General features: G+C 31.9%; 2 protein-coding genes across 3 annotated transcripts in view; one reads left to right on the top strand and one right to left on the bottom strand.

Annotated features, from left to right (window-relative positions):
• Positions 1 to 3,001: 3,001 nt before the first annotated feature.
• LOC114329794 (cytokine-inducible SH2-containing protein) lies at positions 3,002 to 19,403 on the bottom strand. Of its 2 annotated transcripts, XM_050662475.1 has the most exons (5): positions 19,263 to 19,403; positions 18,630 to 19,024; positions 17,854 to 17,967; positions 11,615 to 11,844; positions 3,002 to 8,697 (listed from the first exon to the last, which is right to left on the bottom strand). In XM_050662475.1, the coding sequence occupies exons 2-5, from the start codon at positions 18,939 to 18,941 to the stop codon at positions 8,337 to 8,339; spliced, it is 1,017 nt and encodes a 338-aa protein (XP_050518432.1). In that variant the 5' UTR covers positions 18,942 to 19,024; positions 19,263 to 19,403; the 3' UTR covers positions 3,002 to 8,336. The 2 variants fall into 2 exon arrangements, with proteins under 2 accessions (XP_050518432.1, XP_028134812.1); XM_028279011.2 differs by lacking the exon at positions 19,263 to 19,403 and having other exon boundaries at positions 18,630 to 19,162.
• Positions 19,404 to 21,799: 2,396 nt separating this feature from the next.
• The window catches only part of LOC114329795 (transmembrane protein 145), a 46,210-nt gene continuing 41,295 nt past the window's right edge, over positions 21,800 to 26,714 (top strand). The window contains exon 1 of the mRNA XM_028279013.2: positions 21,800 to 22,340. Within this exon, the coding sequence (XP_028134814.1) occupies positions 21,862 to 22,340 (479 nt within the window). The 5' untranslated portion in view covers positions 21,800 to 21,861. The remainder of the gene's footprint in view (positions 22,341 to 26,714) is intronic.

The following is a 26,714-nucleotide window of genomic DNA, read 5'->3' as shown; positions in this document are numbered from 1 at the left end:
CAATAGCAACTCCATTAGTCAGTTGAGGTAAACAGTAGTATATCCATAGCAACTCCATAAATACGTGCGTATATAGATAGTATGCTTTCGTATGCGGTAGTGGTAAACAATCGTAGCTCCATGTTTATATTAAATGGTATTTTGAGGGTGTTAAAACGGGATAATGAAAAACAAGAGTTCTTTTTTGTTCCAAACATTGTGATTTGGTTTTTGCATTTTTAAATACAGAATATACTATTTTTGTAATCACTTACGATTTTTATTTTGCATATTACCTGTTTAAAGACATAGAGGTAAAAAGTCGCAACTGCCATTATTATACATCAGGTAAATAATTTCTTAACAATACTAATACCCAGTAATAGATTTGCATTTACATATTATAATATACCAATAATGTTGAAATCGACGTAATGGAAATAACATTTTTTATAGGTTATTGACTAGTCTGTATGTTTTGCGCTTTCTTGCAAATGTATACATTGTGGATATACGACTGTTTACCTCCACGGTACAGAACTAGAATAAATGTTATAAATGTCACCGAGGAAATGTAATGACCGACGTGCGTTTTTTTCTGTCACATGCAATTTAACGCGTTAGAAAGAAATCGAAAAACTGTGACGCACTGAAAGATCCTCATGAGAAAAAGCATAGTGGCATTGTAGGCTATTATGTACTATAGAAAGGAACTACAACGTTAACAGGGTTTTATTATTTCATATGGTCAATGAATCTCTATATATGAAAAAACCGCGGAGTGCTACCATTTAAAGGGGTGCGTTTTTGAGAAATGGGTGAATTAGTCTCTGGGCACAGGTTACATTAGGGTGAGTTCTATGCACTTTTGGTACAAACACGTCTACATAAAAATTGTTCCTGGTTAAATTTCCTATCTAAATATAATTTTTTAAAGTCAAAGATACTTTTTTTTACAAAAATATATTCAAAAGAAAAAGCACAAAGAAACCCAAAAGAAAGAAATTTTGTTTTTTGTCCCATAACTTTTGTCCACGAGGATATAGGTATAGACATTGCTTCATAGAAAAAAAACTTACATATTTTTTCTTTAAAATGATGTTTGGTAGAGGTCCTTAGGATTTACATTTTTCCAACTATGATTTTTCAAAGTTCGCCACTCACAGCAATTTTGGGCAATTTTCCTTGTTATTTCGCAAATATTGTTCTGTAACTTTTTTCTACGTAACTTTAGGTATATGCAATGGTACATGTAAGAGGAATAGAAATCAATTACCTTTAAAATGGTCTACTGTGTAATGTTGTACGACTTCTTTTAAAGAGGTTTTTTTTTCAAGACTTTATACTTTTAACGAGTTTTTATATTTTTTACGATTATTTTTTTAATTTCCCATTATAATTTTTTTTTCTATATGGTATATATTATATAATAAAAAAGAAAGCTTATTCTATTTACTTCAAAATGGTGTATTTTAAAAAATTCTAGGGTTATTTTTGAATAACATATGCTTTTTCAAATTGTAATAAGTACTTGCAACGATTTTTGATTTTAGGATTATTTTTAAATTCCTCATTATAACTTGGTAATACTTTGGATCCACTTGACTCGGCCGGGCAAACTTCAAAATATGGATTAATTCCATTATTTACTGTCAAAGCTCCTGCACCATAAGCTTTGCTTGAAAAAATAGCATGTAAATGTACCAAAGGTTGTACAAAAAACTGCGGTTGTAGGAAGATAGGAATTAGTTGTTCAATATTCTGCAAATGGTGCATGTGCATGGGTACTAATTGTGGGAACTCTAAGATAACTGAGGTGTCAGAAGAAGATATTGAAGCTAATGCTAACGAAGAGATGGACTTTGATTTTGAAAATTTTTTAAATGTCAACGTTTAAATAATTTTAACTAAAGTGATGTTTTTTAAGACTAATGTTTATGTAATTTTTGTAAAAGAAATAATTTTAAATAATACAGGTAAAAAAATATCAAAGAATCACTCGGTTTCCATTATGTATTTAAATATAGATGATCCACCATTTTAAAGAACAGAAAGTAAGCCCTCTGTTGCCCAATATATAGATAGTATATTGTATATAGTATAAAAAATGTAAAAAATAATATTTTTTTATATTAGGTATTATATAATATATAATATAATAATTTTATTTTATTTTTATATTATATTATAAAAAAATCGTTAAAAGTATAAAATCTTGAAAAACCATAATCTCTTTAAAAAAAGTCGTATAACATTCTACAGTAGACCATTTTAAAGGTAATTGATTTCTATTCCTATTACGTGTACCATTGCATATACCTAAAGTTACGTAGAAAAAAGTTACAGAACAATATTTGCGAAATAACAAGGAAAATTGCCCAAAATTGCTATGAGTGGCGAACTTTGAAAAATCATATTTCGAAAACTGTAAATCCTAATGACCTCTACCAAACATCATTTTAAAGAAAAAATATGTAAGTTTTTTTTCTGTAAAGCAATGTCTATAACTATATCCTCGTGGACAAAAGTTATGGGACAAAAAACAAAAGTTCTTTCTTTTGGGGTTCTTTGTGCTTTTTCTTTTGAATATATTTTTTGTTAAAAAAAGTATCTTTGACTTTAAAAAGTTATATTTAGATAGGAAATTTAACCAGGAACAATTTTTATGTAGACGTGTTTGTACCAAAAGTGCATAGAACTCACCCTAATGTAACCTGTGCCCAAGGACTAATTCACCCATTTCTCAAAAACGCACCCCTTTAAATGGTAGCACTCCGCGGTTTTTTCATATATAGATGTCCATTGACCATATAAAATAATAAAACCCCGTTAACGTTGTAGTTCCTTTTAGCTATCTTATTTTGAATATAATCAATAGCCTATTGATGTTAATCACGATAGTAAAGGAAATATACGATAGCCCATCACCCCACGAATATGTCGTGGGTGCCACAGACGCAGACCTCAAGAGTTTTTTTTAAATCTGCCTGACTGTAAAGATTTTAGAAAAAAAAAACAATAAAACGCTAAACAATTTTTACTTTATTTTCATCTTTTCTGAGAGCGCCTCTTATTTTTCCGATATAATATATTTATACTATCACGACTTAAGGCACCTTAATATGAATATATATAAACGAAGAGATATATCAAATAAATATGTACAGTTAAATATAAAATAAAATAAACAAAATCACTTAAATCGGTACATAAAATTAACTTCGCTACCTTGGAAGAAGACTGTTATATCTCAAAAAAGTTAAAAATGAATTGTGAGTCAGTAAACACGTTTCAAATGTTCTATATTTTTTTGTGTGATAACGTCAGAGTTAGTTTATGTTTACGGCCGTCAGATGGAAGAAGTGTCGTTATTGTTATTCGAAAAGTTTGTTCGACATTTTGCACAATATTGTCATATTTCAGTTGCTTTCCAGGTATCATGCTAAGTGAACGTACTTCTTTTGTGGAACACTGCATCTCTTGCATCTCTGTGAGTTAGATCAATATTAAAAAAAAACAAGTAAATATTTTCATATTTTTTTTTTAAAAACAATGTACTATTTTGAGACATGCCATCCTTCCTCAAAAACACAATAAGATAATACAATACTTTGTGTGAACAATAATGGATTATTTTGAGTTGTATCAGTCTTGTAAAGAAGTAGAGGTTGAGTTAAAATGAGTTATAGTATAATTTTGAGTTATGTCAATATTTTAGAAAATTAATAGAACTTTTTAAATTTTCACAATTTAAATTTAAAATTTTACTATCTACAATTTATTTCGACCGTCGTTCTTAAAAAAATAAATTCTGCTAAAGTTGATCAAGATAGAAAACTACACTTTGAAAGAGTTCAACAATTTAAATACTTGGAAGTAATTGTGAATGGCAAAAATAAGAAGACGAAGTAACGGAGCGAATCCAAGCCGGCAACTAAGCATACTGGAGATACCATAGGGTAATGAATGACAAGAACTTATTCAGAACTACAAAAATTAGTTACAAACGCAGCTGCGACAATGTGTCTCACAGATAAAAATGAAGAAAAACTATGAATATTTGAAAGGAAAATTTTCCGAAGAATTATGGGCCCGATAAGAATAAAAAACGGAGAAATTAGAAGAAGAATTAACTAGGAAATAAGAGACTATGAAAAGAGAAGATATAGTTAGATTTATTAGAGCACAGAAACTAAGATCTAGGACATATAGAGAAAGTAAAACGACCTACTGATTACTGATTAGGAAGGTCACCAGATGGAAGTCAGAAACTTAAAGGCCTAGAGGGAAATGGTAATCCTATACAATATACAAGAAGCATGAGGAGTGATTCACCAAAATAAGTGAATCAAAGATCTGGCAAATATTTCATCATAAATCAAAAGCATTAATGATGTTGATGATTTATGTTGATTTTTTCATTTTAAACTGTGTAAAGCACAGATAAGTGTCGTCTTTCTTGCCTTTTGTATAAAGTTCATGTAAATAAATGTGGACAATTAATCTCCTTTTATATTATTTTGTCGATCTCTTGTTACAAAAGTGGCGCCCAACGTTTTTTGATCGGTGTTAAACTCATAGACATATTAACCATAGACCAGGCTCGGTATATGCCGCTCAATGCAACGGGTGTAACGCCAATATCAAGTACAGTGGTCTAGCTATCTTAGTCTGTCGTACGAGTGTGAGCGTATCTACCAAAAGGTGGGAGTAATGAAACGACACAGACACAGAGTTACAGCGGCAGCGACCATCATATGCTAGAGAGAGAAAGCTAAGCGCCGGTAGAGAGAGATAGATAGATCATCGATGAACTGCTCCGCCTTACGCTATTTTTCGTACCTTGGTTAATCTATTATCTATGGTTAAATCCATCACATCCAACAATATGAACAATTATTTGGATATTTGAATGGTGGGCTACAACAATGTTGTAAGCGACAGAATTAAGATTATGCAAGAGATGGAAAAAACTTATTGACAAGTCATTTATGACAATACGGATACCAATATTGCGGTACGAAAAACTCGGGGAAGGTAAAATGTTTTTAGCCTGATTGAAAGATGCTCGCATTGGTCATTGGATATACAATAATATTGCATTAAAACCTCACTTTGACCCAATCTGTCTCTTACAGCGTTGTTGTAGCCCACCATTCATTTGTTGATACACTTCAAGACGCGGTAACACTGGGAAAACGGTAGCAAAGAGCGCAAAGTCAAAATGAATAATATTGACAATGAAGACAACAATTTTTGAGGTTATCTTTTGTTTTCATTTTAGATTATTTTGTCATTATCACCTTACTTCTTTTCCGTTTTTTTACGTATTTATACTGTTATATAATTTTTATGGGGAAAATTTAGAAAATTCATTTTATATCCAAGACCACAAGATCATAAATTTTCATCGCCCTGTATATAGCCAAAATTTGTAAATAATATAATTAGTCGTAAGCAGTGTTTCGTGGTAAAGAGGAAAAGTGTAATTAGGTTGATTTGGTGGCCGTGTAAGCAGATTTCTGTTGAGACGAAATCGTGATCGAGTCGAGAAACAAAAGCTCCTCGTGTCCGAATAGATTCCAGTCTTCTGTCTGGAACGAGTAGCCAGTTTGTATCAATTTTGCACAAGAGATCGAGCTGAGAGGAATTATAAAGCTTGATATTGTTTGTATCGAGTCAGATACTAAATTGAGGAGAGATTTCAAGCGAGTGCTGTTTTGTTTGGGAAACAGTTTGGACAAGGAGAACAGTTACAGCATCCGAGGAGCACGTGTGGGAGAAACGAGGACAACACAATCCATGAGAAGAACTTAAGAAGATAGATAAGGTTAGTCAGATTATTTGTGAAAAGAGAAAGTTGTTTGACATTACATACCATATAAGAACAGTCCACCGAAACATTTAAATAAAATTTTGTTGAAAGAAAATGAGATAGTAGAATTACAAATTATTTTAGTAGATAAAATATTTTTATGAGAGAACAAAGTTTTAGCATACATTTTGAATCTTATATTTATGGTATAGTATATAAATAAATAATATTTATAAAATTTATATGATTATGAGCATATTTATTTTCCTTGTTTTGTCCTGGATAAAGTAAGCAACGAGAAATACTAGAAGCCACAAACTAAATGTGATATATTAAAATCAATTAGCCCTGAGAATTTTTTTTTATTGGAAAGATTTATCAAATTTTGGTTTTGTTTCCATGAGTAACAATTAAAATAATTAATTAATTAATTGAATTGATAAGATGCTGATCAATCTCATAACTGAGATAAAATATAGAGCATAACAATACATATCTAAGAATATGTATGTATACATTTAAAAAATATAGTCCGTTCTTTAACGGTAAAATATTGCAAAACCTCTAAACTTTAAAGAACCGCTTGGATTGACATGAAATTTGGCATACACATAGATAACAAGTCAAACAAAAAAAGTGATATTGTGCCGATATGTGCTTTTGCCCTAGGGGGTGGTTTTCACCCCCTCTTGGGGGGTGAAAAAATATTCGTCCAAAGAAAGTCAGGAAATGGATAAACTGGCTAATTTTAAGTAACTTTTGTTCTATAGAGTTTTTTCACTAAGTCAATACTTTTCGAGTTATTTGGCAGTGAATATGTTCATTTTTTCAACAAAATAACCACGCTTTTAGACGGTTTTTCGAAAATAACTCAAATAGTAAGTATTTTGTCGAAAAAACATTCTGTGCAAAAATATAGCCTGTAAAAATTTAAAAAAAAATGGTATATATATCACGTCTCTACACCTAGTAGAAGCAGAGTTATAGCTAATGAAAAATATGTTCATATTCGTCAAATTCCAAATGCAATACTTTAACGTGAAATAACCAACAATGAAGCACATTTCGGGGAAAACTCATTTCAACTTATTTAAAGTGTTTAAAAAAAGCTTCATTTTTGTTTTATAAAAATTTTTAGCATCAAAATTAAATAAGTTACGCTCAGAATAAAGTTAGTCCCTTTTGGTTTTGGTAAAAAAATCGAGAAAATCACCCCCTAATTAGTATCTTAAATGAACTTAATCGTTACGACTTCACAAGTTTCTTGACTCGTGTATATATTGTTTATATGATCTGTAGGTAAGTTTCATCGGTTTAAAGTCCTTATTATTGAAAGGGCTGTAGTTAAAAGGGGTTGAACGAGTCAATGATCACGAATGTATGCAAATTTAGAAACACCAAATCTTAATCAATTTTTGTCTAACAGAAAAATAAAAAAAATACATGATATTCAGAAAAGCAAATCCGACTTTTTCTGTTTTTCAAGATTTTTGGTATATCTAACAATTTTCAAGTTATTTTGAAAAAAAGCATATTTTTCAAAATTTTAATTTTTAAAAATTTTACTTTGAAACCAAATTTTTTTAAAAATAAACACTTTGAATCGATGGAACTTACAGATCATATAAACACAAAATAAGTAAAATAATTTGTGGAGCGGTAACGATTAATTTCATTTAAGTTGCTAATTAGGGGGTGGTCCTCCCGATTTTTTTTTTGCAAAAACAAAAGGGACCATCTTTATTTTGAACGTAACTTGCTTAAATTTAATGCTAGAAACTTTTTGTAAAAACAGAAATAAAGCTTTTTTTAAACACTTTAAAAAAGTTATAATGGGTTTTCCCCAAAAAGTGATTAATTTTTTGGATATTTCACGTCGAAATATTCTATTTGAAATTTGGTGAATATGAATATATTTTTCATTTTCTATAACTCTGGTTCTACGAGATCCAGAGACCTAACGCGTACACCATTTTTTTTACTTTCTTATGGGCTATATTTTTGCTAGGAACGTTTTTTCGACAAAATACTTACTTTTTGAGTTATTTGCGAAAAACCGTCTAAAGATGTGGTTATTTTGTTGAAAAATGAACATATTCACTAGCAAATAACTCGAAAAATGTTGACTTGGCGAAAAAGCTCTATAGAACAAAAGTTACTTAAAATTAGTAAGTTTACCCATTTCCGGACTTATTTTGGACATATATTTTTTCACCCCCAGGGCAAAAGCACACATCGGCACAATATCTCTTTTTTTCTTTGACAAGTAAGCTATACGTATGCCAAATTTCATGTCAATCCAAGCGGTTCTTTAAAATTTAGAGCAAAAACCGTGAAAGAATGGACTAATAAGGTAGGAAATAGTGAAGAGTATTTTATGTACCGAGTGTAAAACAACGTCGACTATTTTGCATCTTCGCTTTGATTGCAGACAAAATAGTCTCAATTTCTAATTCAAAATAAAGAAAATTCTATAAAATTTGAAAACATAAGAACAAACATAATTATAATAAGTACGTTGCTTCTAAAACCGACTGCGTAATTAAAAATAGGGTCCTTCTTCTTGTAAATATTTCACTAACGGCACTGGTAACGGCAGTTTGTCCATATCGTTGATGATAACGTACTGCCTAATAACGAAGCGAGAGAGGTACTTCAAAGTCGGTACTTTGTCGTACCTAGACACGGGAAGGGTTAGTCTTACGGGGAAGTTGGGAACGATATCGCCCCTGGTTTTGGTGTAGCAGTAAACGCTGTGTTTGGACTTCGAAACGGCGTCTTCCACTAGTTCGACTATGCTGTTGTAGCCTATTTGATCGAAGAGGCTGTAGCCGGTTTTGCTGTGTTCGATTCTGGAGTGTTGGATTCTTCCGATGTTGCGAAAACTCATCGTGAAGAGATACCTAAATAAGAAATAATATATGTTTAACAATATTCATTCTCATTCAATTCGAAAAAAAAAAAAAAAATAAAATGCAAAAGAGAGATGGCAGGAAAATTGTGAAAACCGAAATTGAATCGGTCGTTTCAGAAACCCGACATGTCCAAAAAAAAAATCGATTTTCGTTTTTTCGCATTTTTACTACCCTTAGATCACATGTTTCATAAAAAACCCGACCCGATTTAACATTCGAAATAAACCTAAAGAGTGGAGAAATGTTTTCTGTATCAAGAGAAACCCGGCAACATCGAGATGTTTTTTGTTCTTTTCCACAACTTTGCTTTTTTGGACATTAATTAACTCATAATAAATAAGGACAGGTCCAAACGGAATATTTGCGCATATTTATGATAAAAAAGGCAACTTCTATAAATGCGACAATTACAGAACTATTTCTCTTATATCATATGCCAGTAAAATAATGCTACATATAATGAATGATGAATGAGAGACTAAAAACTTCCTTCAAAGAGAAATTCCACAAGAACAAACTGGATTTACCAAAGGTAGAGGTACTCGAGAACACCTGTTGAATATATGACAGATAATCGAAAAATCTAGGGATTCAATATTCCACTCTACATATGTATGCTTTATAGATTATCGTAAGGCGTTCGACAGGGTAAAGTGGAGACACTTATGGCGAATACTAAAAGAAGTAGGCGTACCACAACACCTTATTTTTCTTATAACTGAATTATACGAACACACTACTGGATCAGTTAAAGTGCTTGACACACTTTCAAACTAATTTCGTCCAGAACGGGGTGTCAGGCAGGGATGTATACTATCTTCACAATTATTCAATATACAGGGTGTCCCGAAAAGAATGGTCATAAATTATACCACACATTCTGGGGTCAAAAATAGTTCGATTGAACCTAACTTACCTTAGTACAAATGTGCTCACAAAAAAAGTTACAGCCCTTTGAAGTTACAAAATGAAAATCGATTTTTTTCAATATATCGAAAACTATTAGAGATTTTTTATTGAAAATGGACATGTATAATTCTTATGTCAGGAACATCTTAAAACAAAATTATAGTGAAATTTGTCCACCCCATAAAAAATTTATGGGGATTTTGTTCCCTTAAACCCCCCCAAACTTTTGTGTACGTTCCAATTAATTCATTATTGTGGTACCATTAGTTAAACACAACGTTTTTAAAACTTTTTTGCCTCTTAGTATTTTTTCGATAAGCCAGTTTTTATTGAGATGCGGCTTCTTTTTCGATATATTTGCGTAAAAATTTTATGGGGGTTTTGTTCCTTTAAACCCCCCTAATGTTTGTGTACGTTCCTATTAAACTATTATTGTGGTACCATTAGTTAAACACAGTGTTTTTAAAACTTTTATCTCTTAGTCTTTTGTTCATAAGTCACCTTTTATCGAGATTTAGCTTCTTTTTCAAAATATACCTAAAAATGTAAATTATAAATAAATTTTCAGATTATTAACAGGTCTCTATAACCGTACTTAACCATATACAAATATGTGGTGGATTCGACAAATATTCAAAATATCTCGATAAACACTGGCTTATCGAAAAAGTACTAAGAGGCAAAAAAGTTTTAAAAATAATGTGTTTAACTAATAGTGCCACAATAATAATTTAATTGGAACGTACACAAAAGTTTGGGGGGGTTTAAGGAAACAAAACCCCCATAAAATTTGTATGGGGTGCACAAATTTTACTTAATTTTTTTTTAAGATATTGCTGTCGTAAAAATGCCACATGTCAATTTTCGATAAAAAATCTCTGAGAGTTTTCGATATATGAAAAAAAATCGATTTTCATTCTGTAACTTCAAAGGGCTGTAACTTTTTTTGTGTGCACTATTGTATATAGGTAAGTGAGGTTCAATCAACCTATTTTTGACCCCAGAATCTGTGGTATAATTTATGACCAATCTTTTCGGTATATGGGGAGCCTATTATGAGAAGAGCACTTGAAGGATGGGAAAAAGGCATCTCAATAAATGATCATAAAATAACCTACGTTTCGCAGATGACACTATTGCAAATAGTCAAGCAGAGCTGATTGATCTTATACGACTGGTTGAAAACGAAAGTCAAATATTTGGTCTGAAATTAAACATATCAAAGACAAAGATCATGATAGTGGATAGACTACATAACAACCATCCACACATAACCACAATTGATCGGTTTGAGGTTGTGAGCTCATACTTATATCTGGGATCATTAATCACAAACACAGGGTCACTACAGGAAGAAATAAAACGTAGATGTGATCTAGCAAAAGTCGCCACAGCAAAAATGACCACAATATGGAAGGACTGTCAAATTTCAAGAGCGTTAAAGATGAGGTTGATCAAGTGCTTAATATTCCCAATACTGACCTACGGATGTGAATCTTGGACCCTGAGAAATTCGGAAAGAAGAAAGATAGACGCCACTGAAATGTTCTCTTGGAGAAGAATGCTACGAATTCCTTGGACCGACCACAGAACAAATAATTCAATTTTAAGAGAGCTAAAAGTTAGCCAACGACTCTCCAGTAAAGTCCATCTCCAACAATTAAAATATTTTGGACATGTTATGAGAGCAAACACAGAAAACATGGAAAGACCCATTATACAAGGAAAGGTGGAAGGCCGAAGATCACGAGGAAGATCCCCAACAAGATGGATCGATCAGATTACAGGAATATGCAAAAGACCTATGCATGAGTTAAAAGAAATGACCAGAGACAGAGATCTTTGGAGACGGACAATACACGACATCACGTCGATCACTACACTCCCTCTGGGGGGTCAGGATTGAAGAGAGAGCCCCACCCTGTATGTGCCTTCAAACAACACAGCAGTGATATCTACAATCTACACTATAGATCAATCCTAAGTAAACTTTTACCTATCAGAAGTAGAATCTCTAACGAGAAAAGCACCGTCTGGGGAGTCTTTCAGTCTATCCTCTGCTTGCGATCGCGATATTGGTCCCCAATACCAGTAGTAGTTTGAGAGGTGGGCAATTTCGTTCTTCGGAACCCTTCCGTTCTGTACTTCAGAGAGTTGCGGGAAATTTCGCCTTCTGGGCGGTATCACAGGAGCTGTTGTAGTGCTTTGGTTTTCTTCCACCAGTGCCTGAAAAGGTGAAAAATCAATCAAACTGTATAAACTATGGTAACTTTAAGATCTCATCAGTCCCATGTGTGAGTAAAGTATATTTCACGAAGTTGTGACTGCTTTGGAGTATCACTAAAGACTCGACCAAAAATGGTCCACTCAACTGTACAGCGTAAGAAGTACGAAAGTAAATTGCTCTAATAATGAAAATATGAAATAAGTAATTTCTAAATTGAATTAAAAAATCCGTTTATAATCTTTTTTACAGTACTAATAAGAATCTATGTACAGTAAATCTTTTTGATATGAGTCATGTGCATTGCATATTTTACGTGAAAATGTTTGTTTGCCTAGTAGTTTTACCTTTTTTGCTCAACATTAAAGGGGTGATTCCATTTCAAATCACTCAATTTTGGATCAAAAAAACTTTTGGGTCTCCTATTTGTCTAAAAATTGGTATATAGCATCTGCGAGATGTAGAAATAGAACATTTAAGGTCGAATTGTTTTCTTCTTCTTCTTCTTTTTTCTCAAAATGTTATTTTATGCGATTTTACAGTGATTTGGTGTTTATTTAAATAAATTTGCATTTTCTATCGTAAAGTATCAATGAAAAACATAATATTTTAATAGAAGGGACTCAAGGAATGTCATTATATGGCATTATAACAAGTTATTTTGATTCAAAACAAGTTTTTGATCAAATTTTATAGTGTAGAGAACGTTAAAATTCCGTTTTTTACATTTTCCTCTATTCCCAAAATACATCATAGTCGATTTGGCTGAAAATTTGCCCACAGATAGCCAAAACATAGGACTTTAAGTGGTTAAAAGGATTTGAATTATATTACAATACTAAAAAAGTTACATGCAATATCATAGTCCAAAATATAGGTGTCTACTGCAAGTACAATTAACTCGGAAAATATCACGACAAAAATTGTTGAAAAGAAATTGTAATAATTGTAAATACAATTTATTTGGAACAATTTCAGTTCCTACCATTTTTGTCGAAAAGTTTAAAATGGCGGAGATATTAAGCAAAAACGGTTCTCCTTTAAAATCAAAATGGCGGCTAACGTAACGGAGGAATTCATTCGCGATTTTAAATTTAGGCTACTATTGACCCCCTTAAAGATTAGAAAAATAAAATTTTGGGCAGCTCGGCATGCAAGGTCAAATGCTATCCCGACTGGACTAATATACTTTTGAGTCCGATATTATTGCATGTAACTTTTTTTGTATTGTAATATAATCCTAATCCTTCTAACCGCTTAAAGTCCTATGTTTTGGCTATATGTGGGCAAATTTTCAGCCAAATCGATTATGATGTATTTTGGGAATGGAGGAAAATGTAAAAAACGGTATTTTAACGTTTTCTACACTAAAATTTGATCAAAAACTTGTTTTTAATCAAAATAGCTTGTTATAATGCCATATAATGACATTTTTGAGTCCCCTCTATTAAAATATCATTTTTTCCATTGATACTTTACGATAGAAAATGCAAATTTGTTTAAATAAACACCAAATCGCTGTAAAATCGCTTAAAATAACATTTTGAGAAAAAAAGAAGAAGATTTTTGACCTTAAATAACTTATTTTTAAGTCCCGCAGAAGCTATACACCAAGTTTCAGAAAAATCGGAGATCCAAAAGTTTTTACCTGAGTGATTTGACATGGAATGTACCAAAGACAGTTTCATGTTAGGAAGTTTTGAAAAGTTTTAGATTTTTGAAAAATTTTTATTTTATATTTTTCTGCAAAATATTTCTTACAACTAGATTACTTAGAATTTAAAGTGGTTCAAATCCTAATAAGTTTGTCATAGTCATGGTAGTACTTGTGATTGGAAAGAGTTTGTATATTGACAGCGAAAATGATGACACATATTTTATACGAATGAAATAATAATTAACTTGCATGCTTATTTTACTGCTGAAAAAGCCAATGGAGCCCTTATCAACCAGTTCGATCCGTACATAAATGTCTGTGTGTATTAGTGAGACAAAACTCAAGTCAGTTTTGAAAAACAGAAAAAATGTAAATATAGTGAAGTAGAGATCTCACAACATATGTAAACTTAAACCACACCTTAAGAATACTCGAAAAGATCTTCCTGATGGTTGTAAGTTGGAAATTTGAGAGTTTATATATAAAATGAAATACATTCGAATTTCTCAGGGTAAGTCTCTGGAGAGTTTTCAAACAGATTGGGTTTAGGTTCAAAATGGAAGACAATAAAAAAACTTTATGTGAAAGATTTATTTTACAAAAAAAATCTTGAATGATATGTTATAGACTTAAATAATTATTACATATGATATTCTAATATTTATTTTATACATGATTCATACAATGGCCAATTTATTCATAGATTATTGGCGATATGTATTAAAAAAAAAACAAAAGATTATTGCTATCATTTCACTAATCAAATAGATCGCGATACAAATACTTAGCAATCCAAAATGATATGCAGTTTTCTTAGAATTTATTCACTTTATCAATGTAAATGATGATCAACCTTGATATTTTATAGTGACTAAAGGTAGATTTAGATAATAACTAAAAAAACTAATCTGTGATGCCACAAAATGAGAAATTTACTATTTATATTTGAAATCATTATATAAATTATTATTCTGTATAAGTCTCTTTGATGAAGATGATGTTTTTCTTATTTGTAAAAAACGAAGTTTTGTCAAATAAGATCAGAAGATTATATTAATATAACATTTATCAAATTTTGTACACGGATATTATGTAACCTATTAGTTTTTTGTTTGTTTTTAAAAATAACAAATATCTGGCTAATTGGCTCGGTCAAGGCCATCAAATTAACACAAAAAAAAGTTTACAACCTATATTTTTCCCTGTGTTTAAAGCCCTAAGTCTATCTGAGGTCCACCTTTCTCATCTAAATGTTCTCATCAACCCCTAAATGTCAAAATGTTGCCCAGTATATTATCCCAAATTATATTAGAAGAAAGAAGATAACTATCACCAAGGAAGAATTTCCTGTAGCTGGCCGTATACCATTAATAACAAGTAAATTTAATAAAAAATTTGTGTTGGTAAAAGGTATATTTATTTAAAAAGCCCATAAAAGGGCTACAAATATTAAAACAAAACTATTATAAATAAGTAGTAATAATTACAATTATTATTATAATTATAAATAAGTATAATAATAATTGTAATTGCATTTATTACAACGCAAGAGCCCTTAAAGAGGTCCCGATTAAATCCCGGTTAACCAACCCAGGTTTAATTGAGACATAAAGTACCGGGTCTTAGTTTATTTTTAAAAGGTTTTAACCTTAGTATTTTTGGGTGGCTTAGCATGTTCTTGTAACACTGATGATGCTCTTGTTACAGAGCGAAAACGTTTTGTTTTAATATTTGTAGCCAGTTTATGGGCTTTTTAAATAAATTTACCTTTTACCAAGACAAATTTTTCATTAAATTTACTTAAAAAGATAACATCCAATTTAAAGAAAATCTTCTTCTTCTTTTTGTATAGACATGACTCTGTCTGCTTTTTCAATGTGCCTCTAGTAAGTTGACATTTCATCATTTTCGTAGTCTTTCCATTGATCGTCTTCCTATTGGGGAACCGTCTCTCGCTGTTATTACTACTCTATTTGTTGTCATTCGGCTTATGTAGTCATTCCATTCTATTCTTCTGTTTCTTACCCAGTTATTAATGTTATCCACCTTGCATCCCCATCGTATATCTGTACTTCTAGCTCTGTCCCATAAAGTCTTACCATCGATTTTTCGAAGGGTTTTCATCTCCGCTGTTTCGAGAAATCTTTTTGTCCTCTCTGTGTCAGGTCTTGTTTCCGCCAGGTATGTCATTATTTCATTTCTTTTCCGATATTTTTATTTCTCCATATTGTGTCATTCAGGCAACCTGCTGCTCTATTCACTTGATCTTCCACTTCTGTTTCGAGCCTTTGTGATGCCTAGATATTTAAACTTCATCACTTGTTCTATTATATTATCTGACCTTCCAGCTCCAATTTACATCTTATTGGATTTGCTGTTATAACCATGCATTTTGTCTTTTCTGGGGAAATTAACATGTTAAATTTTCTGGCGGTTATGTTAAATTAGTGCAGCATACGTTGTAAATCATCATCACTTTGAGAGATTAGTATTGCATGGTCTGCATAGCAGATTATTTTAAGTTGTTCTTCTCCCATTTGGTATCCTTTTTTAGTTCTTACATTTTTTATTATTTTGTCCATGATCAGGTTGAACAATAAAGGACTCAAGGACTCCCCCTGTCTTATCCCATTGCCGGCTTCAATTGGGTCAGTTCATCTTCCACAATTTAAAGAAAATAAATGAATAAAAAAATAAATATAAACAATTGCAAAAGTATAAAAAAGAAAGGAAAAAAATAAAACAACACTACAAAAGAAAACAGTCAAAAATAGGAAGAATATAAAAAAACAACTAAGTATATATCTTATATCTTTGTAAAAGTAGAACAGGATTATGACTGTATACCAACTTAACAAAATAGAAGAAAGAAAGGAGTACTTCTTTAGAGCTTCTGCATAAAAAATACAAAATAGTTCTATCATAAAGGTAAGATGACGAATGAACATTGCCTCCAAAGCCAATAATGCTCAAACACACAGTTTGTAAAAAAAAATGAAGTCGACTTTACTAAGTAACAAGACATAACATAGACTTAACACATACACTACACATTACACTATAATCTGATTGCAAGTGGCTGAAGGATTAATATCTATGCAATTAAAAAAAAACTTTAAAAAAAAACTTATATACGAGCCCCTTCCCATTTCAGTTGGCCCACCTTTGGAATTTGCAGTTTATGACGATTACCATAAACAAGTGATAATCAACATATTTTTATAAGTTATCATATTAATTATTATTGCATTTTTTACTAATATTTATTGAAAACATTACCCTTATGGTTTTTTTTATTTATTTCAAACAATAATAAAAAAAATCGCTAAATCGTGGCTTTTGATTCAATTACATCAACATACATTGATTTATTCATAATTATCTGATTTACATCAACATACAATGATTTATTCACATTAATGTCAAATATATTTTGTGATATTATAAAGCCAATTGCCGTTTGTCAGGATAAAGTCATCGATGGGAATGAGTGAAGGTAAAGTTATGGATCAGAACATTTGTTCAATCATCAATAGATTTTTTAATTCTCGAAAATCAATTCGAAAATAACGAATATATTTCAATTGTCACAGTATATTGTAAGAAATATAGTTAGGAGATACAAAACCTCAGGTTTTGTCATCACACAACCTATAAATGTAGGAAAAAGTAAAATAAGCGAAGCAGATAGAAGGGGATTAAGACGCATTATAATGAAAAACCGATGTGCAACTTATCTAGATTTAACTAGTTTTTGGAGTAAACTGGTTGAAACACACGTTTCTAGATCGACATGCCACTGATAGATCCACAAATTAAGATTTTCTACTTACAAAGTGATTGATAAAGCTAAAAAATCAATACGATTTATTTGTGAAAATTTTAATTTTATCTCAGACTAACGAAAATCCAGTCTTAACATTACAACATAAGAAAAATAAATTAAAATGGTCAAAAGTAAAGCTTTTCAGCTTAATGTTTAAATAAAAATAACATTAAGGAAACATCTTGCTAGATCCGTCAAAGAATTAAAGCAAAACTTGCAAAAAATATGGGATCCATTTACACCAGTGTTGTCAGAACTCAGAACTTTATAAAAACTATGCCTCAAAGAATTTTGAATCTAATTAAAAATAAAAAAGATGTCACTTAGTTGTAAACTTCCACATTTGTTTCGTTAAAATTAAATTATTGATTAATTAAAACTTTCAAAGTTTAGGTATGCAGGACTATTGTTTTTGTTCTATATAAAATTGGATTTTCTTTTAAATCTGCATTGGGCCAACTGATATGGGAAGGGGCTCGTAGACATAATAAATATATTGTAGACAATGTGTTAAGGAAATATTCTTACCTGCACTGGTACTACAAGAGGAGGGTGATCACATTGAGGAACTGTGTCCATCTTTCTAACTGGTTCTAGGGAATATATATTTTCTTTATGTTGAACAGTAGTTGCCAATGTAACCTGAAAAGTAACTACTTATAACATTTTGAAACATGTACTTTTACACTGCCATAAACAGAGTTCCAATCAGACCAGTAGTTACATACGCAGCTGAGACAATATATCTCATGGAAAAAGATATAGAAAAATTGAGAATATTCAAAAGGAAAATCCTCAGACGGATCATGGGCCCGATAAGAAAGGACAACGGAGAAATGAGAAGAAAAATGAACCATGAACTAAGAGACATAATGAAGGGAGAAGATATAGTTAGACTTATTAAAGCGCAGAGGCTGAGATGGCTGGGACACAGATGGAAGGAAATTAAGAAAATCACCAGATGGAAACCAGAAACTGAAAGACCAACCGTAAGCCCCAGAGAGAAATGGGGGAAAACCCGTCATGAGAGATATCAAAATTCTGGAACTGAGAAACTGGAGGGAACTATGCACATATCGAAATGAGTGGAATAAAATTGTAACGAAAGCCAAATCATACAACAAATTTTGACAACACACAAGTGGAATGCGGAGTGATTCACAGTAATAAGTAAATCAGAGATCTCTAAGTAAAAGTGGCAAACATTTCATCTGTAATGAAAAGCCCTGATGATGATTATAATGTAAGCAGTATAATATACCTAACAGCAATACACAATATTAAAGAAGAGTTCGGAGACTTACTCTGCTAGGGGAGTTTGACGAATTAGAATGAATAGGTGTGGGAACTGTAAGTCTGTTCGTGCTACTGCTATCTCCTCTGTATCTAAAGGCGTTCTTAACCCTAAGGTGCATCTTAATAATACTCCTTCTAACACTATTGCTTCTTCTAGTATGTTGAGCCATATTATCACTACTATAGGATGAGACACCTCTTCTATACACAACAGGCTCATCAGCACTATTATTCTCTACATTATCCACAGAACTTCTCCTTATTCTTAGCTGCCGTAGGCGTGACAGCCAATTTTTGGTTTTATTGTTAGAATTCTCCATTGATAATGCCAAGAGATAATAGTGATCCTTGAATTGGAGGTGGGAGTTCTAAACCATATTCTTACTTGGAACTTTGAGCAATGCTAAAAGAGATACATACAATAACAAAAATTAAATAATTATGTTGTAAACGAATCACAAATTCACATAACAAATACGGAAGTAATTTTCTTATTTGACTTTTTTCCCCAACCAACAAGTTTGACATTAATGTCAAAAGTCATTGTTTTGATGGGAGTAAATACCAAATATCGTGAAGTTAGCTAGAAACCAATCAAGGACATAAACATAGAGGTATATATTAACATAGAGGGAGCCTACCTTCCGCGCTTCCTGACGACAAGATCTCATGGTCTGGTTTGCTGCATCTCTTTCTAACACATTGTATCGAAAATCTATGATGACATTCAGTGTGAATATAGGCACGGAAGAGGAGAACAACTGTAGCAGCTTTACTATGCGTAAGAGTGAAACAGCACTAATCCAAATAAAGAAGATGGTGTCGTCACTTCGCTCTGAATGACACTGTCTCTATGCTAATATATAACTCTATGGACATAAAGTGACAGTTTTTTTATAGCCCAGTAGTTGAAATTTTTAATGAAAATTTGGAATATAGAATAGACAATATAGAATTCTGAGCAACTTTGTTCGACGGAGTTTTCACGTTGTTTTCACTAAGTCAATACTTTTCGAGTTATTTGCGAGTGAAAATATTTATTTTTCAACAAAAAAAAAACATGTTTTCCGACGGATTTTCGTAAATAACTCAAAAAGTGACTATTTTACCGAAAAAATATGCTTAGCAAAAATTTAGCCTACAAAAAAACGAAAAAAATGGTGTACCTATACTTATAACAGTAGAAGCAAAGTTCTAGCTCATGAAAAATAGGTTCTTATTGGTCAAATTCCAAATAGAATATTTCAACGTGAAATAACCTAAAAATGAAGCACTTTTCGGGGGAAACTCATCAAAACTTATAAAAGTTTCTATAAAAAAAATAGCATCAAAACTAAGCGAATTACGCTCAGAATTAAGTTGGTTCATTTTTTTAGTAAAAAAAAAACGTGAAAATCTCCCCCTAATTAGCAACCCAAATGAAATTAATCGTTACCGCTTTACAATTTACTTTATAGATGTATTGTTTATATGATCTGTAAGTTTGACTAGTTCGAAGTGCTTATTTTTGAATATATTTAGTTTTATGGCAACAAAGTTTTTAATTTTGAAAAAAAATCCTGTTTTTCAAAATAACTTAAACAGTATTAGTAATTCGAAAAATTTCGAAGAATAAGAAAATGTAGGTTTTTCTTTTTTTTTTAATATTCTGGATGGTTTTGTTTTTCTATAAGACAAAAATTTGGCTAAGATATGGTTGTTCAAAGTTTGCATACACTCGTGATTAGTGACTTTCAAGCCCTTTCACCTACAAAATGTTATTTGAGCATTTCATAGCTCCAAAACTAACCGAGCTATATAGTAAAAAATCAATAACATATTTTAGGAGATTGTGCTATAGAATGAATACCTACATATTCTAAAGAACCTACTTTTCATGATCATGAACAACAACTCTCTGCTTCTACTGGGTCTACAGATTTCATAAATACACCATTTTTTTTGTTTTTCTTAAGCTGAATTTTTGATAAGAATATTTTTTCGATAAAATACTTACTTTTTGAGTTATTTTCCAAAAATCGCCCACAAACGTGTTTCTTTTTTGTTGAAAAATGGGACATTTTCATTCGCAAATAATTCGGAAAGGATTGACTTAGTGAAAAACTCTATATAACGGAAGTTGATAAGAATAAAGTCGATTTTCCATTTCCGGACTTATCTTGAACGTATTATTTTTCACCCCGAGAAAGGGGCTTTCACCCCTTAACCCTAGAAGGACCAAGGAGGGTTAAACAATAACCACAACATTGCATTACATCCGATTTTCTAAATACCATATTGTTCCTAAAAATCTCAAATAATTAGTAGTTGTCGGCGTACTACTGCCCTATTAGATGACATAATTAGCATTTCAATAATTTAATTCATTTCCTCATACTTTTATAAAAACTTGACAGTGGACTATAAATAATCCCCTTGAATACCTTCAAGACCATCCCAAAATGTAAAAGGGACGATATCATTCATGTGTCAAATTGGCAAAATCTAAAAGAAAAAAGTCCAATAGGTAAGTGGGCAAAAACAACCATAGTTTGTTCAAAATGCAAGTATGTATGCGATGCGGTAAGCACAGCAAGAAGTCAAAAATGTTTCTGTATCCTACGATGATGCCGCAATTCCACTGAAGCCGAAAACTCCTGGTAAATTTTAAATTCGTATCTTTTAACTCTTCCATTAACGTCTAGGAATAATATATAAAAGTGTTATTTTTAAATTAGTTTAAATAAAGAAGCACGTTTTTGATTAATTTATGTGTGGACATTTATTGACCCTCCTTGGTCCTCGGTGTTTCTAATAAAAGGTTGGTCCTGCAAGGGTTAAGTGAAAGCAGCCCTGGATACAAGATACAAGTACAATAATGAAATAGAAGGTAAGAGGAGCTTAAATCCAAATTTTCATGTAAGTCACTGGTGACACTGAAAATTACACGGTATCGCAGTATTTTACGTTCAATTACTGGCCTATTAGAAAATATGCAAATATTTTCTGTGATAATATTAAACCGTTGTTTGTGTTTTGATAAATTTAAATAGTACTAAAAACAACTGAAAATCCAATTAAGAAAATAATGAAATAGAATTAAAGAATAATTATTATTTTGGTCGATTTTCTACGTTAGAAACGACAGACAGGAGACATAAAAAAGAAGAATATTTGACGCGGCGTTTGTCACTGTCACTGTCACTGTCAGTGGTGGCAAGTTGGAGGTATCATGTCACAATTTTGTATTTTCAAACAAAAATGTCTAAGAACAACATATTTAAAGCAACGATATTGTTAATTTGTGTATTTATTCAAAATGGACAGTGCACCCATCTAAAGGGAACATTTAAATCGGACGAGTTCTTTAAGTTTCTAATAAAATTCGGGTTCCAAAAGACTGATCAGCACCAGGCAGAATCTAGTCATGGATACATTTTCGGAAACATCACTTCAAAACAAAAGTTTTCAGTTCCTATAACGTTTGCAGTACTCGATAGGCAGTATTTTCTAGATTATTATAAAAACAGAGTTATTTATGACAAAGATCGGGCATGTAAGAATATGTTTAGTACTCTGAAAACGAGAGCATACGATAGCAAATGTAGTAAAGAAGGAAAGGATTATTTGAGGAGGATTCCTTGCGCGAAAGGTAAACTATGCGAAGACGAAGATAATCCATATCATGTCGTGAAGAATAATCAGTTTACTTATGTTATCCAGGACTTCAAACAGCCTTCGTAAGTATTTTTTATTATGTTTATTATTTTTTTAATTACATCTGTCTCCTATGGCGCTACAATCCAAGTATCTGACCTCTCTGAGCGTTCGCCTTCAAGTATCTTTGTCTCCGACTGTTCTTCTCCAGTTATCCACCCTTAATATCCCTGAGCATTGGTTCTGACTTTATCTTATCACCTCTTCCTTGGTCTCCTACGGGCCAATGTCCCACCATAGTTTCACTAAGCATTTTATTAGGTATTCAGTTGTGTGTGTGTGTGTTTGAGCATTATTGGCTTCGGACTCAATGTCCATTCGTCATCTTACCTTTTTGGAATTACAGTAGAACCCCGATTATCCGGGTGCAGATTATCCAGGTGCAGATTATCCAGGTGCAGATTATCCAGGTGCGGATTATCCGTGCTGCGGATTATCTGTGCTATGATTTTCTATTACTCAAGTTGCATTTTTGAGGTTTTATCAAAATAGTGTCATTGTAAATCACTTGACGGAAACTCTATATGACGAAAAAGAGACTCACAATGAAAGATTTACTTTTTCTGTTATCTTTTTATGGTAGGTACATATGTACATGTATATGTACATATGGATTATACATAAGAAATACATGTTCAGATTATCTGTGCTTTTCAATTATCCGTGCCATCTCCGGTCCCGAAGAGCACTGATAATCGGTGTTCTACTGTATTTTGTATTATTTATGCGGAAGCTCTAAAGGAGTGCTTCCTGCTTTCTACTCGTTTGTTTAGGTAGGTATCCAATCACAATCCTGCTTGAATTTTACAAAGAACTGTTTTATTTACCTGTATCTAATTTTTCAACGATTTTTATTTCTATTTGGAATTACAGTGGAACCCCGATAAGTTGGCCTCCGATAACCCGGAAGTCCGGCTAATCCGGACCGATTTTCATCAGACAAAACCTTTTTTCACTTTGACTGAATTTTTTACCACGAAATTAACAATATTGTTTACAACTGTACGTAATCTAGATGTACTGTGCATATGTATTTCATGTTTTTGCATTTATAATGTGTACAGTAGAACCTCGATTATCCGTCTCTCCATTAATCGTCACCTCTGTTAACCGTCAGGGTCCGTACATAAGTTGTATTGCCTACATAAGCAAAAAATGAGTCATCAATTCATTTTGTTTGAGCATTGCGATAAGTCAAACGAATCGTTAATTTGTGATAAGGAGGCAAACGGCTATCGATTGCTGACAGATGATCAATGAAATGGCAGCAGAGGCGGATGAAACAGATTGAGAAGCTGACACAGACTTGGAATTTATGTAAAAAAACTAGAAAAGCTGCATCACAAATGCAACAATTCATCGAGTGGTATTCTCGAGTAAGTACTCGAGATGAAGAAGCCAATAAAGTAGATTGTATGATCTTACGCCGATTAAGAAATTCAGCCGTTGCCAAATGTGAAGCAACAGTAAAACAAACAAGGATTTCCATTGGATTTTATCCAAATTGATTGTACAAACACCTACCTCTTATATTTTTAAACAAAACATATGGCGGTTCGCTAAACTCAGACACAACTGGCTAGTGATTTTATTAAGTAATTTTGCCAATTTGATAAAATTGGCAAAAAAAATTACTAAATAGTTAATAATAACTAAGTAATTCAGTCATCAATCCTTACAATGGTTCAATAGCTTTTTAAGAGATCGCACACAGCAGGTGAGAGTAGGTTGTTTTAATTCAAATATAATTCATGTGACATCAGGAGTACCCCAAGGAGCTCACTGTTCACCTTTGTTATTTAATATATTTGTGAACGATATATCAGAGTGTTTTAGAAATTGCGATTTCCTGATGTTTGCAGATGATTTGAAATTATTTAAATCCGTAGATTCAAATGTTGATGTAACATTAATTCAAGAAGATTTAGACCGGTTGAGTATTTGGTGTGAGAATAATATTTTGCATTTAAATGTTGCTAAATGCTGTTATATAAGCTTTTATAGAGGTAATAAAAAATATGATACTTCTTACACAATTAATGAAAATGAATTGTCTTATGTTAAAACAATAAAAGACTTAGGAGTCACATTTGATGAGCAGTTGCGTTTTGTGCAACATATAAATGGTGTAACAGTAAATGCATCAAAATCTTTGGGCTTTATCATTCGCAACTGTCTGAGACTATCTGTAGGGGCTTTAAGAACGGTATATTTTCTTTGGTTGTATCTAAAGTGGAATATGCATCTATTGTATGGTCTCCACAATACCAAGCTCATTCTACTACGTTGGAGAGATTGCAGAATAAATTTTTGAGATATTGTGCATACAAATTAAACATACGCATTACTAATCATGATTATACCTATATTTTAAAAACACTCAACATGAATTTATTAAAAACTCGACGAGATAACTCTGATTTGGTATTTGTGTTTAAATTAATAAATGGTTTAATTTGTTGTTCTGAACTTCTCCAATCTATTAATTTATATGTTCCCTCCAGAAGTCTCAGACATGTTGATTTGTTTTATATACCTTTTCATCGGACAAACTATGGTATGCATTCGCCCATTGAGCGAACACTAAAAATTATAAACGAGAATAACTTGGAAATGTTTGGTGTCTCCTTGGCTGGTTTTAAGAATCGGATTAAAAGAGCTTGACAGGTACTTTTTGTTTATTTGAACTGATTTGTGTAATAGATGTAATATGTGTAATGGATAACTATTAATATTTCGTTTTTGTTTAATAAGTATGTAATTAAGATTTATTTTACTCTAGTTTAGTAGATATTACAGAGATTGATTTTATACTGTATGTGTTGTAATGGGGGTAATCCCGTAAATAAATAAATAAATAAATAAATAATTAGTAATTTTGCCAATTTTAACAAAATTGGCCAAAAACAAAAAAATTACATACTAAAATCACTAGCCAGTTGTGTCTGAGTTCAGCGAACCGATAAAATTTGAGAGTTGTACTATGAATGTTTAATTTTTTTTCTAATGTTGTGTTAACCGTCTTTTCGATTATCCGTCATACCGTTGGTCCGGTGCCCTGACGGATAATCGAGGTTCCACTGTATTTGTTTATTATTTATATGTATTTTATTAATTTTTACCATATTCTCTGGCTAACCCGAATTTTCGATAACCCGGATCGGCCGCGGTTCCGATTAATCCGATTGATTGAGTTCCACTGTATTTCCTTTCATTGTCTTTTTTTAAATCTTTTTTTTTTATTTATTTATTTATTTTTTTATTATCATGTTTTTATTTATTTTATTTTTTTGTATTTTATTTTTTTTTTCGTTTTCTTTTTTCTTAATATAAATTGGGATATAAGACTAGGATACAATTTGACGCTCAGGGGTCGATAGAGCATTTAGACGAGACAGGTGGACCTCGGATAGACATAGGACTTAACACAAAGGGAAAAAGACATGGTTATAAACTTAATCTAATACATAAAATATGTTTGTACAAAATTTGATAAATATTGTAATCTTCTGCTCTTAATAGTTGAGTTAGGTTATATGGTCTGGTGATTTTGGGTATTTTGGCCATTTCTTCACTTAATACTTTAACCTTGTTTATTATTTTAGAACAGCCTAAGATCATGTGCTCCACTGTACCTTCTTCTCCGCATGAATAGGTATTCAGTTATTATCCATTCTTATAAGGTGACCTGCCCAATGCAATCTTTGTATTTTTGCTATAGAGGGTTCTTAATAATATTGATACAACTTGTGGTCGAACCTTATTGTCCACACATCATTGTAGCAGCTGGGTCGCAATATCATTCTTTCAAAAGTATTGATTAGGTTTATTGTCTTTTTTGCCATGATCCATGTTTTTACGCCATATGTTGCTATTGGTCTTATGATGTTTTATATACCTTGAACTTTTCTTGCTTATGGATATTTTTGGATCCAAATACCTTCATTAGAGGCTATCACAGGTCTCCCTCCGCTGGAATTGTATATTTCGGTGGGAGCCTTTATGACCATCCTGAGGCTCAAAGCAAACAATACTTGGAGGCCAAATTATGTATTGAATAGCCACACAAACATTACTGGGACTATACTTGAGGAATACATCTTTATGATGAACTTAGATATGATGACACCAGAACTAATCTTCACTGAGAAGATTAACACAATTATACCATCTAGAGAACAGAAAGTCCCAAACATTAATGGAGACTTAATATGGTTCACTGATGGATCTAAAACTGCCCATGGTAGTGGATCAGGAGTCTTTGGGCAAACATGTAACTATAATAAATCTTACAGCCTAGGTCAACATACAACGGTGTTCCAGGCTGAAGTTTTTGATTTGGTGGCCTGCATTGATGAAATAATTGATGAGGACCCTAAAGCTAAGAGAATCAACAT

Source organism: Diabrotica virgifera, chromosome 9 (assembly GCF_917563875.1).
Source record: "Diabrotica virgifera virgifera chromosome 9, PGI_DIABVI_V3a".
Taxonomy (NCBI): domain Eukaryota; kingdom Metazoa; phylum Arthropoda; class Insecta; order Coleoptera; family Chrysomelidae; genus Diabrotica; species Diabrotica virgifera.
Note: the sequence above shows the minus strand (reverse complement) of the source record. Positions and strands in the feature narration are given on the sequence as shown.